At 35.1% G+C, this 13,118-nt stretch overlaps 1 protein-coding gene across 1 annotated transcript; it reads left to right on the top strand.

The window, feature by feature from the left end:
- The first annotated feature begins 1,657 nt into the window (after positions 1 to 1,657).
- Positions 1,658 to 11,711, top strand: flt3 (fms related receptor tyrosine kinase 3). The gene is made up of 24 exons (XM_042752043.1): positions 1,658 to 1,810; positions 2,045 to 2,133; positions 2,933 to 3,072; positions 3,238 to 3,344; positions 3,443 to 3,560; positions 3,694 to 3,839; positions 4,667 to 4,791; positions 4,894 to 5,032; positions 5,259 to 5,436; positions 5,517 to 5,614; positions 5,695 to 5,803; positions 5,911 to 6,095; positions 7,038 to 7,129; positions 7,225 to 7,357; positions 7,451 to 7,555; positions 7,705 to 7,815; positions 8,740 to 8,896; positions 9,096 to 9,208; positions 9,458 to 9,576; positions 9,867 to 9,989; positions 10,078 to 10,189; positions 10,297 to 10,396; positions 10,475 to 10,580; positions 10,661 to 11,711. Exons 1-24 carry the CDS (start codon positions 1,738 to 1,740, stop codon positions 10,835 to 10,837), a joined length of 2,955 nt encoding a protein of 984 aa, XP_042607977.1. The 5' UTR covers positions 1,658 to 1,737; the 3' UTR covers positions 10,838 to 11,711.
- Positions 11,712 to 13,118: the final 1,407 nt, after the last annotated feature.

The following is a 13,118-nucleotide window of genomic DNA, read 5'->3' as shown; positions in this document are numbered from 1 at the left end:
ATATATATATATATATATATCAGTGTTTCTCACAGGATTTTGTGAGACTGTGGTGGGTGGTCCTTGATCCCTCTAGAGGGGACCCGGGGCAAATTTTGTACATTTTAAAGTTAAACTCATCTCTCTGGTGCACTTTGAGAGTTCAAAATTAAGAGATCCAACACAGGTTCAGTGTGCAAACTTAAAGAAAAAAGCTGGTGAATGTACTTGTACTTGAAATTTAAAGGGGACTCAACCCTCTTTTTAGTTGTGATATAGGCTAGTGTCTCAGTCTCACTGGTGAATTTGGAAGCCAAACAAATTAGAATAAAATAATAATAATAATAATAATTTAATATTATTATTCCTATGACACAGTAATAGCCATAGTAAAACAACTGCACCGTGAATTATTATTATTATTATTATTATTATTTTCTTACTCTACAGTAGGAAAATTGCAATACTTTTGTCCTAATTTCTACACTTGCAAGAAGGGCCTAAAACTAACATTCACATCTGCCAGTGGCTGGTGATTTGAGAATTTACCGGCCATAAATATTTTTCCTTGCCATGAAAGTGTTTTTGCAAAAAACGGGCAGTTGCTACTACAACTAAACATATTTGATTTTTAAAAAAGCCATTTGAAATTAGAACCAAGCACTGCATTTTAATCACGACACGAACAAGATACAAAGATGAAACCTGCATCAACAAAAACAGGCTGAATGAGAACACAAATTCACTCTCTGACAACAGGTGGCGCTTATGGATCAGCAGTGATAAGAGGGGAAAATGCCATCAGTTCCCTTCAGAAATATATTCATATAAACCCCAACCCCAATATTTATATTTATATATAATTGGAAATTCTATATATATATATATATATATATATATATATATATATATATATATATATATATATATATAAAAACAAAACAAAATACAGAAATTAATTTCTGTTTGGTTTAAAACAGCTTTTGTCCTATATACTTGCACATAGTTTTTTTTTTTTTTTTTTTTTTTTTTTTTTTTTTTAGGTATACTTTGCAGGAAGGTTTCTTGAAACGTCTTGGAGTCGTTGCCACAGTTCTTCTGCATTTAGTCTGTCTGAGTTTGTTCTGTTTCTTCATGTCCTTCCAGACAGACTGCATGATGATGAGATCAGATCTCTGTGTGGAGCCCTGGCTGTTCTCAGACTCCTTGTGCAAACAAAAAATCTCACTAGATTTTATCAATTAATGGCAGAAAAGGAGTGTTTGGAAATGTAAACTGATATTTACTGACACACTACTGCAAAAATATAAATAACTGGCTTCAAACCTTTTTTTTTAACACTAATGGCCTAAGACTTTTGCACAGTAGTGTGTGTGTTAAGTTAAATTAAATTAAATATCTATTAAATAATTATTTTTTTTCATTATTATTATTATTATTATTATTATTATTATTATTATTATTAATATCAATATTACTAGTATTGCCAGAAATATCAGAAATATATTGTTTCCCCCCCAAAAAAACATAATTAATTCAGGCCAATCTACCTGCCAAAACACAAAGGAGTCTTCTTTTAATTGCTCTCAGACTAATACCCAGCATGAGGCATTTAAAAAGGTGCCTAAACGTTAGTAGAAGTGATGTTTAGTGTCATGTGCTGAAGCGACTGTCTTTATGCCATATTAAGAAGTGATGTTTTGTGTCATGCGCTGAAGTGAAAGTCTTTGCGCCTTTGTTCGCTGTCCATCCTTTTTCATGATCAGTCAAGGGTCGAGGAAGAAGCTGTTATGCCTTCACGCGATGCCTCCAGGAAAAAGGCTTTTGGTGGGTAAGTCGGACAAAACATTTGTTACTTTTAGGCCAGTGAACTGGTGACAAACTGAAATATCTAGTAGCTTTAAGTTTTAACCTATTTGTGTCATTATGAGTGCATTTTAATGGATTTCATGTGCTTAATTGTGCTGATTTGTAAGTTATAATTTAATTTAGCCTACTGGAGTATAGTTGTTTTTAGTTTCATTCGCTTTCTCTCATATTTGTGTTGTTCTTTATCTTGCACCAGTGTTGCTCGCGCTGCACTGGAGCGCTCGCGGCAGCGCGGTGACGGACGCTTCAACTGAGACTCATCCCCAGTGTGACACTGATGGATCGGTAAAGTCCTTCTTATCAGCCCCTCACTGGCTCACTACAGCTTTCTCCCTGTAGCTCTCAGGCTCAGTTTATGCAGATATTTCAGCTTCACCCACATATGCCACAGGACTGAGGTTAGAGATTCCTGAAGATGAACTATTCAGCAAGATTTGCCTCAGCAGTGATTTTACATTAATTTGAATGTAGCCACGTGGATGCGTTTTAATTTATAAATGGCAATTTTTAGGAACATTTTTTTTTTGTAAGATTTAAACATTATAAACTTTCAGTTTTTTACTGTAGAAATTAATAGTAACAAGGTTGTTAATTTTATAGAATATCAAGTGATTAAAAAAGAGATTCGTCCTTAAAGTGTTGATGCTGCTGCTAAAGTATAATCACTGTAAAAGGGTTCTCTTGAAGAAAGATGAAAAAATAAAATCATTGTTATATAAATGTCTTCAATAAAACAGTAAAAGTATTCATTCATTCTTAGGCATTTAATAATCAAATATGTGAATATTAGCCTATATTAAATGCTAAACATATTTAAACACCCTTTTTGTGTTTCTTCTGATTATTTAACTAGATTCTGTAAGAAGGGACATAAGGTCTTTTTCTTACTTTGCATTCAATGCTTAGCCAGTTTTTAACAGTTAAAAAGCAGCTAAAAATAAAAGCAGAACTGATGATTTTACAGAATTTGCCGTAATAACCACAAAGATTTGTATTTTAGTGTTAATGTCTATTTTGATGGTTAACGTCAGTGCACTTGTTCTGTTTTTTTGTTTTTTGTTTTTTGTTTTTTGTTTTTTTTTAGACTGTAAGATGCACATTGGAACAGACTCATCTGATGAGTCCTGACCCAATTACACTGGATTTCACTGAAGGACAAACTGTGGAAATTTACAGTGCATGCCAACAAAACGGCTCAGATGGGCTTAAATGTCTCTGCCAAAGGTTCATATAGTATCTGTTGGATAGATCATGATTGTTTAATGAAGTACTCTAATACATTGCTTGATATGTAATATGTCATTGATAAATTATAAGTCTAGATGCTGGTATTTTCAAAAGATATCTCTTAACGAATAATTTATTACAATTTTTATATGCTTCCTACAGGATAAATACCTCTACGCATGCATTACTGCACACTGAGAGATTTGGAAATGAAACATACACTGTAATCTGTGGCAATCATAGTGTTACAGCTGTTCGGTCACCACAAAGTAAGTCAGACACAAACATAAATCAGAGGAAATATATTTATATTGATACTAATGCCCGAGTTGTTACATTTAATATAAGATCTTTGTTTTCTCTTTAGGGTGGCCATCAGTTCCAGTGCTCAAAGCTATCGCAAAAGCAGGGTCTACAAATATAGCTCAATTAGTGTGTACTTCTGAGGGGAACCCAAAACCAGCCATCATGTGGTATGGTAACAGGTAATATGACATTATGGACTGCCACCATTGTAGATACTGCTTCTGAAGAGCTGGTTTCTTGATGGGAGAATTTATTACATAAAATGCTGCTGTAACTGTAGGTCCGTGATTCAACTGTTTGTTTTCCTTTTAGAAATAATCCAAAGGAGGGCATGAAAAATAAGAGGTATAAGACAGAGAGCATTGTGACGAGTGACGATGATTATAATGGAAGTTCAGATCTCAGGTGCTGTGCCAGTAATTCACTGGGAAAAGAATGTACTCAGGTTCATCATTTCGGTATGTAATGTGTTGACATGATTTTTGATACACTAGTACACAATACCGTTCCAAAGTTTGGGGTCTGTACAGTTTTTGAATGTGTTTGAAAGTTTCTTATGCTCACCAAAGCTGCATTTATGTGATCAAAAATAACATTTTCAGCAGCCATTACTGAAAATCCTTCAGAAATCAATCTAATGTGCTAATTTGCTGCTCAAGAGACATTTCTTATTATTATTAATGTTGAAAACATTTATGCTGCTTAATAGTTTTGGGGAAACCATAATTGATTCATCAGTATTCTTTGGGGGGCGGTTTGTTGTTCATGGGAAAGTCGTGGCCTAGTGGTTAGAGAGTTTGACTCCTAACCCTAAGGTTGTGGGTTCGAGTCTCGGGCCAGCAATACCATGACTGAGGTGCCCTTGAGCAAGGCACCGAACCCCCAACTGCTCCCCGGGTGCCGCAGCATAAATGGCTACCCACTGCTCCAGGTGTGTGTTCAAGGTGTGTGTGTGTTCACTGCTGTGTGTGTGCACTTTGGATGGGTTAAATGCAGAGCATGAATTCTGAGTATGGGTCACCATACTTGGCTGTATGTCATGTCACTCAATCACTTACATGTTAAAATTATACATCAACAAATGACTTCTACCTTAAACACAGAAACTTTAGATACTGAGTGTTCAGATATTATAATATTATAATATCTATCACAATGGTGACAAGTTTAGCAAGTTTAATAAATTTCAGCACTGTTTGACAGCAAATATTATTTTGATGATATAGGATGTGGGATTTTGGTTTACCATGAAAACCTTCTGTGAATTGTGTTGGTTATCCTTCAGATCTCAAAGTGGATGGGCAAAAGGCTCAGACAATTTTCCTGAAATCTGGTCAGTCTCTGCTACTCCGATGCGCCATAACGTCTATGGACGCCCCTGAACTGAGATGGTACTTCAATAACACAGCAGTAAGATATGGATGCTAACCATAAAGAAATAGTACATCGAGGTTTCACTGCTCTGACCATTTGCTAATTTGTTTACTTTTTTTTTCCTGCACCTTATTTCAGGTCAAGGGTATCACATCGTTATATTTTATAAACTGGACAGAATACTTCTTTATTGAATCAGTGAACATGACACATAGTGGGGAGTATATCTGCGAATCTAAAAACAAACAAACTAGGAAAACCCATGTCAGGGTGCTTGGTAAGTAAAACTATTGCCCTTTCTATTAAAATGTTTCTTTAAAATATTTATTTCAGTATATGATTTTTAAATAGAAAGCACAATGATCAGTGCAGATTTAGTGCTGCTTCTAAAGCTGCCAAGTTCTAATGTGTACAGCCTCAAATTTAAGACAATCATTTATTATGCCAATAATAAATAAAGTGGTATTTTTGCCCCTCTTTTATCGGCGATTCTTCCTTGACAGAAAATTACAAAATCGACATATTGCAGTTGAACGAGAACAACAACATACCAGCACGAAAAAAGGCAAGCTTCTGCTTCCAGGCTCTGGTGTTCTCCTACCCAAAAGCCCAGTGTCACTGGATTACACCGAATCAAACCAAAATACAGTGCAGAGAGACCCATTACCATAATTTTAATAGGTATTTACCTCATGGTATCCATTTCAATGCAAATGATAGAGTGTTGTGGTGTTTGCTTATTTTGTTGATTCTCTCATTAGTACATTTGAGCTGTGTAACCCTGAACCAGGCCAATATCAAATGAAACTAAAGAATCAGTACTATAGTGTCATAAGGAATATGTCTCTCTGCATTTCCGGTGAGTGGTCATAAACATTTCGACTGAAAAAAAATGAGATGTTAAATGTGAAATAAGTTTATATTCAATGCATTTTGCAGATGATCCTAAAATTGCTATAAAATTAGACAAGGATTCAAATGTCTCTTGTGAGACTGAAAGCTCCCTACCTATGAATGTATCCTGGAAGATCTGCCCATCACATACCAAGTAAGAAGCAGAGAAAACCAATGGTATAAACATGAAATGTGTGTGTGTGTGTGTGTGTGTGTGTGTGTTGCTCATTTATTAAACTATTTATCTGTATATTTTTGCAGTTGTAATAAGGAAGGTTGGAAAGAGATGCCTGTTGTCCAGCCCAAGGTCATGGATTCAGATCAGTTCTGTCAGAAGAAAATTTACTTTGCCAGACCCAGATGGAACAGTGAGGACCATTTTATGAAATGCTGCATCTCTAACAAAGCAGGGACTGAATGTAGTGACCAAATACGACTTTCAGCAAGTGAGTATAAACCCTAAATTGAACACTGGATTCAGCAGAGTTAACCTATACACAGACTAGCATAATCTTACTAGATTTTAATAATGATTTCATGGCTCTTTACACTACCTTTCAAAAGTTTGGGGTCGGTAAGTTTTTTTAAATACTTTTATTCAGCAAGGACTCATTAAATTGATCAAAAGTGAGAGCAAATTCTTACGTTGTTTTAAAAGATTTCTAATTTAAATAAAATTCCTTTATACATTGTATTCATCAAAGAATCCTAAAAAAATCCTTAGAGATATTTGACAGCAGAACTGTTTTCAACATTGATAATAATAAGAAATGTTTGATGAGCAGTAAGCTAGCATATTAGAATGATTTCTAAAAGATCACGTGACACTGAAAACTAAAATTAATCTTTGCCATCAAAGTAATAAATTATAGTTTAAAACATTTTAAAATAGAATACATTTCTTTTAATTTGTAATAAAATGTCACAATATTACTGTATTTTTGAATCAAATAAATGCTGCCTTGGTGAGCATAAGAGACATTCAAAAACAAAACTCTTCACAAATCTTACCAACCCCAAACTTTTGAACTGTAATATGGGAACTCTTCCCCATATATTTACATATTTCTATATGTAAATATGTGGGAAATATTTTTACGCCACACAGAGAGAAACAGAATTAAATATAGCATGTTCCAAAAAGCCCCTGCCCTTATTTATAGCAGTTCTTTACAGCTTTGAAAATGTGTTTTTTTAATGGGCACTTTTATTTTTCAGGGATTGATATTTCTAAAAACATATTACATTTTTTCTTTCTGATATGAATCAGATATCACACATATATCCCACACTAATTTTCATTTCAAATATATGTTTAACACTGAGGTTGAGTCACGATTTTAGTTAAAAAAAAATTATAATAAAGTTCACCTGCTGTTTTCCCTCAGTTTTCCCCAGCATTGATTACGTGATTTGTTTCCTGGTCATCTTTATTCTCCTCGTGATCATCTTTGGCTTAATCGTCTTCATCAGAGTTAAGGTAAACCTATACCTGCTTCTGTTACAATAACAAACAAACACCTAGAATCATAGATCTTACCTCTTCAAACACCTGCTCTTGCTCCTTTGTTACAGAAGCCTGGGTATCAGTGTCAGATCCAGATGATTCAGATGATCGGACCCAATGACAATGACTACATATATATTGATTTCAGGGAGTTTAAGTATGACCTGAAATGGGAATTTCCAAGAGAAAATCTTGAGCTTGGTAAAGATCACCAGGAACTTTCTTTAGATATATAACTTATATATAAATTATATAAATTAGGTGTTAAGAATTTGTTTTGTGTGCTTTCTAAAGGGAATGAGCTGGGATCTGGAGCTTTTGGGATGGTTGTACAGGCTACAGCATATGGCATCAGCAACCCTGGAGTGTCTATTCAGGTAGCAGTAAAAATGTTAAAGGGTACGTAATGATATAATTAGCATTAAGTCACTCCAAAACTTAATAAATCAATTGCATACATCACTGGCATATGATGGAAACATAAACATAAACGTGTGCTTTGTGTTGTTCATTTATGGACTAATGTTGTTCATTTATGGACTAAACAGACAAGCACCAGGCAGTGGAAAAGGAAGCTCTGATGTCTGAACTGAAAATGCTGACTCATATTGGACACCATGAAAACATTGTCAACTTGCTCGGCGCTTGTACATGCTCAGGTAAGATTTGGAGAAGTCATGGGTTTCTGAATTATATCCTTTACTGGAGATATCTATAGAGCAGCATTGGTTCCAGTAATATTTTTTCCATTAATTTTTCCCATAGTGATTTTTAAATAGTCTTTCTTAACATGTTTTGAACCATAAACCAAGCCAAGCAGCTATAAGGTGATTAACAACCTTACAAACTTTAATTTGAGGCCGATATTTGAAAATCTTAAAGAAAGACTGTTTACCTAACGGATTTAGTGAGAGAAAGAACTACAGTCCCATGAAGCATTATGAATGACATAAACTAAAAACAATAGTGAAATATAAAACATTTTTTATTTAAAGGTGTTGCGTATATCTATAGAAACAATACATTAAAATAGTACAGCATCATGGGTAATGTAGTTTTTCACAACAAATTGCACAGTTAAATTCTATTTTTTTTTTTAAAGTTGAAATAAAAGTGACGTGACATACAGCCAAGGATGGTGACCCATACTCAGAATTCGTGCTCTGCATTTAACCCATCCAAAGTGCACACACACAGCAGTGAACCTCAGTCGTGGTATTGCCGGCCGAGAGTCGAACCCACAACCTTAGGGTTAGGAGTCAAACTATCTAACCACTAGGCCACGACTTCCCTTATAATGTGAACAGATAGTTTGAACAAAAGCATATACCACAGAATCTGCAACCTCACATTACACAGAGCTCACATTACAGTTCTGTCTTTATAGATTTTTAAGTTATTATGAAAATTATTTTCCCTATGGAGAAAATTAATGTTTTTTTTAAGTGGGACCTACTTGATTATGATTGGTCGGTTGTATGTTTGACCATCAAAAAAGCAGGATTATATACACTATTAGCCAGTCCTTAAGGCCAAATTTACTAGCTGTTTTTGTTTGTTTGTTCGTTTTTTGAAATCCACAGGTCCTATTTACCTGATATTCCAGTACTGCTGTAACGGAGATCTCTTGAACTATCTGAAGAGCAACAGGGAACGTTTTCACAAATATCTGACAGACGCTTTCAACAGGGACAGATTCAGGAGCCTCTACCACAACTTCCAGCAGAAGAGAAACTCCAGGTTTGCATAAATGTATACCAGGCAGTTATTACAGCAGTGGCCTTTTCAACAAAGAAAAAAAAAGAGTGCGGAAGAGAGGGAAATCAATATATTGTGTTAAATGGGAACCGTAAATCTAAAGGTGTACATAAATGAATAAACTGTCGTACAGTTACTGTAAATGACTGTGTGCATCTCTTTCCTTGTTGCACCTCCACAGTGAGTATACTGAGCCTGATAACAACCTATACGTGCACATGACTCCCTCAACAAAAGGACAGGAGAACGAGGCACTCCTCAGACCCAGCATCAGCTCAGTGTCTACTATTGAGGGTAGGTGGAGAAACGGAGAGATGAATTATACAGTGACTTTTAAGAGCACCAGCTTTGTATATGATCTATTTCTATTTTGATTATTCACATTCACTTGATTTCACATATATTTTAAGAAAACATGAATTCAGAGTAAGCAAACGTGATTTCAGAATGTTCATATGCTCATTTTATTTGTTATTTTTTACCAATTAACTAATGATAATTAGTAAAATCATTTTCTTAATTGCTTATGTTAATTCCTTAAAGAAATGCTTGAATGTGAAGACAAACATCAAGAAGAGGAACTTCAGAGTCTCACCTATGATGACCTTCTGAGTTTCTCTTTTCAAGTTGCAAAGGGCATGGAGTTCCTGTCCTCTAAAAATGTGAGCTTAACTTTCTGATCATGCTACTTCTACTCCCTTCCATTTAACAGAGATAAAACTAAGTTTTATTAACTTATTTTTACACTTTTTTTTTCTAATGTTATCTCTGAATACCACATGAGCATGTTACAACAACTTCTGTACATTACATTTTTAGACATATTTTGATGATTAGAATAAAAAAAATTGCTTTATTGCTTTATAAGAGTGCTTTATTTCTTGATTTGTTTTCTCATATTGTTATATAGTCAATTCAAAAAAGGCTTTAGTGAATAATTTTCTGCCTACAGTGTATCCATAGGGACCTGGCAGCCAGAAATGTTTTGGTGACACACGGCAGACAGGTGAAGATCGGTGACTTTGGCCTCGCAAGAGACATTGAACATGATTCCAACTACGTTGTAAGAGGAAATGTAGGTATTGTGTGTCCATATATGATAGTCTTGATGTGACTGGTCTTTATTTAACTGACTTATAATTGTTTACATGACATTTTTTCAGGTGCGTTTGCCCGTGAAGTGGATGGCTCCTGAGAGTATTTTCAAAGGGGTTTACACAATGCAGAGTGACGTCTGGGCCTATGGCATTTTGCTATGGGAAATCTTTTCTCTAGGTGTCTCTCTCTCTCTCTATCTGCTGTATACAGGTTTTAACTTGTATTGAGCCAAGAAAATTCCTATAAATGACTTCTGTTTTAACATATTTTGTACTCACTATTAGGAGTCACCCCATATCCTGGAATAACTGTGAATGACGCATTCTACAGAATGATTGAAAGTGGATATCACATGGAGCAACCCTATTATGCTGAAGAATCCATGTAAGTACCACTATATATATATGATATTTTTATAAAACACTGGAGAATGATATTTAAAATGTGTTTGGGTTTGTTTAGTTACAAGGTAATGTGTCGCTGCTGGATGCTTGATCCTGTCAACCGGCCTTGTTTCTCCAAGCTTGTGGCTTTCATGGAAAAAGAGCTGGCTGCTTTGGAAGAGAGGGTGAGTTTTATGTGAAAAATGTTTTTAAAAATGGGTTAAATTGTTGCTGGATGCACACTCACTGTGATATCTGTTTACAGCTATATTACAATGTTGGAGGATTCTGCCACAATGACATAACATACCAGAATGCACCCGTGACCCCTGATGCTACATTGATGGAGAAAATGGATGTTTTCCAGTACGACACTGAGAATTCAGATGAAAGCAAAGCTGTGGACAATCCTGGATCTGTAGGAACAGAACCTCTCATTTAAACATAGGAGTTAAAGCCTTACATTAGGAAAACATAATGCATAACCTTTAATTGCTACTTACACATAGCATTTTTAATTTCTAAAAGAAAACGTGGAAGGAATTGGAATGAATAATTAATGTGCATGGTGTAGCACCAATAATGTGTTTAATGTTTTTGATTAAGGCCTATTAACAAATTTTCACATTTTTCCACGAGTGTTTACACTGTAATTAATAACATACAGTATTTGAATGTTGTTTTGTGCAGGAAGCTTCTTTAGGAACTTTAATATATATATAAATAACAAATCTTCCCAATTTTAATTAGATTTCTAGATATTGTACCTGAATAACCTGCTTCTGTACACCATAATGAAAGCTTACAAGAGATGCTGTGCTGGAGAAGTACAACAGATTATGATTTTTTTTTCTGCATTTTGCAGAAGAAATTGATTTATTTTTATAACAAAAAAAACTAAATTTTTCATTATATTTATTCAGATATATTAGACGTTTATGGTTTAATCATTATTCTTAAAATATTATTTATCATGTAATAAGAATAGTCAACACTCAACAGTGTGTTTAGTTATGCTTAAAAAAAATTATTTGCACATTAATTTGCATTTGTGCATTTTTTCTATAAACAATATAGTCCATAGCTTACATTTCAGTGTCTTTTGAAGTCAATAGCTTAAAATCAGCAAAGTACAAGCACCCTTACTATTTAGGTTAAGCATTCCTAACTTTTTCGGTCCACTGAGACCATAAATAAGTGGGCATGATAATTGAAAAGGAGTTAACAAACTGTAAACTGTTTATGAAAATATTGCAAAATATTTGTATGTAAGATTTAAGATGCAAAATAGCAAATAAAACACAATACAAATTGTGCATTTTGTGTCATGATTTTGTGTTTTGACTGAAGGTGTTTATATCATAGACCTACAGAGGGTGGCACCATGTTGCATGATGACAGCTGGGGTGTAATAACACTGATGAGATGAGAACAGAATATTAAACCCTGAGACCAGGAAAACCTCTTACTCATGGGTCGTCTTTGTCCTTATTTTTATCTTAAATGCTGTTGTACAACCCATTTCAACTGTTATCAGGCCTATTATAACATGGCTTTAATATTTACAGTGGCTGCGTTCGAAATCGCACACTCAATGGTACATAATTTCAGTAAGTACTTGCTGTATGTAGGTATTGCAATCCAAATTCAAAATATTGGAGAGGGGGTTTTTTTTCAACCGGCCCCTCCTCCTCAGACTTGAAGCACACACAAGTTGCCAGATTGACCAACAGGAATGAGCGCACTTGACAATGAATGAAATTAAATACACTGTGTTTTCCGCCAACTGGCAACACCAGGTGCCGAAATACAATTGGGTAAACTGGCAGTGGGCAGGTTTCACAAACCAAAACAGAGACCGACATTCTGGCCCAGAACACACATTTTCAATAACTGACTGTAGCATTGTTTTTCAGATAAACAAGTATGTTAACTTAGCATGTTTCTTAAATATCTGCAAACAAATTATGGTATTTTTATGCTTTAGCAGAGTCAAAAACTTACACACATCACCTTTAATGAGCACTAAAAGATTACTTACTCTACAGCCAAATCTCATTGAGTATTTGCCATAATTTTGTGGCAATTTTCTGCGCATTGGATGAGGTCACGCTACACGGGTGAAGACACACTCGACAGCAAGGACTCTTCTCAGAGTGATTCAGATAAAGAACGTTTGCATCTTGAAGAGCCACTAATATAATTCCTTACAGTAGCCTTTTATTCATAACTTCATGAGCTAAAATGTTTGGTCTCATACCTTGTCAGTGTCGTGCACTTGCTTAGACCTTTGTTGTGATAAACAGTCAAGTGTGTTCAAGCGCCAGCCAAAGACAGTGTAAAGAAATACTCTTTGAGAGAAGCAGTTAAATCAGCGGAAGTTAAAAGCAGATCGTAAGTGTATTTATTTCTTGTCTCATTAGGGTTTAGCGCAGTTGTCATTGCTAGGAAATGCTTGTTTGTTTACTGTATTGAGATGTGCCGTGTTTGGTCTCGTACTCTATCACATACCTTGTCAGTGTTGTGCGCTTGCTTAGACCTTTGTTGTGATAAACAGTAAAGTGTGTTCAGCTGAATTCAATTTCCGTGTTGTCTGACGGGTATAAAAAAGGTTAGTATATCGCGGCAGCCCTCCTGTTAAGCCCTCCTCGTGTGAAGACCGAAGAGTGTAAAGACCATTGACTCTACCGTGTGACTCCACTAGGCAGGGACACCGGCAAAGG

Source organism: Cyprinus carpio, chromosome B24 (genome assembly GCF_018340385.1).
Source record: "Cyprinus carpio isolate SPL01 chromosome B24, ASM1834038v1, whole genome shotgun sequence".
Classification (NCBI taxonomy): Eukaryota; Metazoa; Chordata; class Actinopteri; order Cypriniformes; family Cyprinidae; genus Cyprinus; species Cyprinus carpio.
The sequence above is the reverse complement of the archived record's forward strand: the minus strand, read 5'-3'. Positions and strand labels throughout refer to the sequence as shown.

What these genes read in the sequence shown, in the direction of transcription:
- flt3 (XM_042752043.1), top strand. Translation starts at nt 1,738, where the DNA reads ATGATCAGTCAAGGGTCGAGGAAGAAGCTGTTATGCCTTCACGCGATG. An exon ending in AGTGTGACACTGATGGATCG is followed by an intron (nt 2,134 to 2,932) that starts GTAAAGTCCTTC and finishes GTTTTTTTTTAG; the next exon opens with ACTGTAAGATGCACATTGGA. An exon ending in AGCAGTAAAAATGTTAAAGG is followed by an intron (nt 7,556 to 7,704) that starts GTACGTAATGAT and finishes TGGACTAAACAG; the next exon opens with ACAAGCACCAGGCAGTGGAA.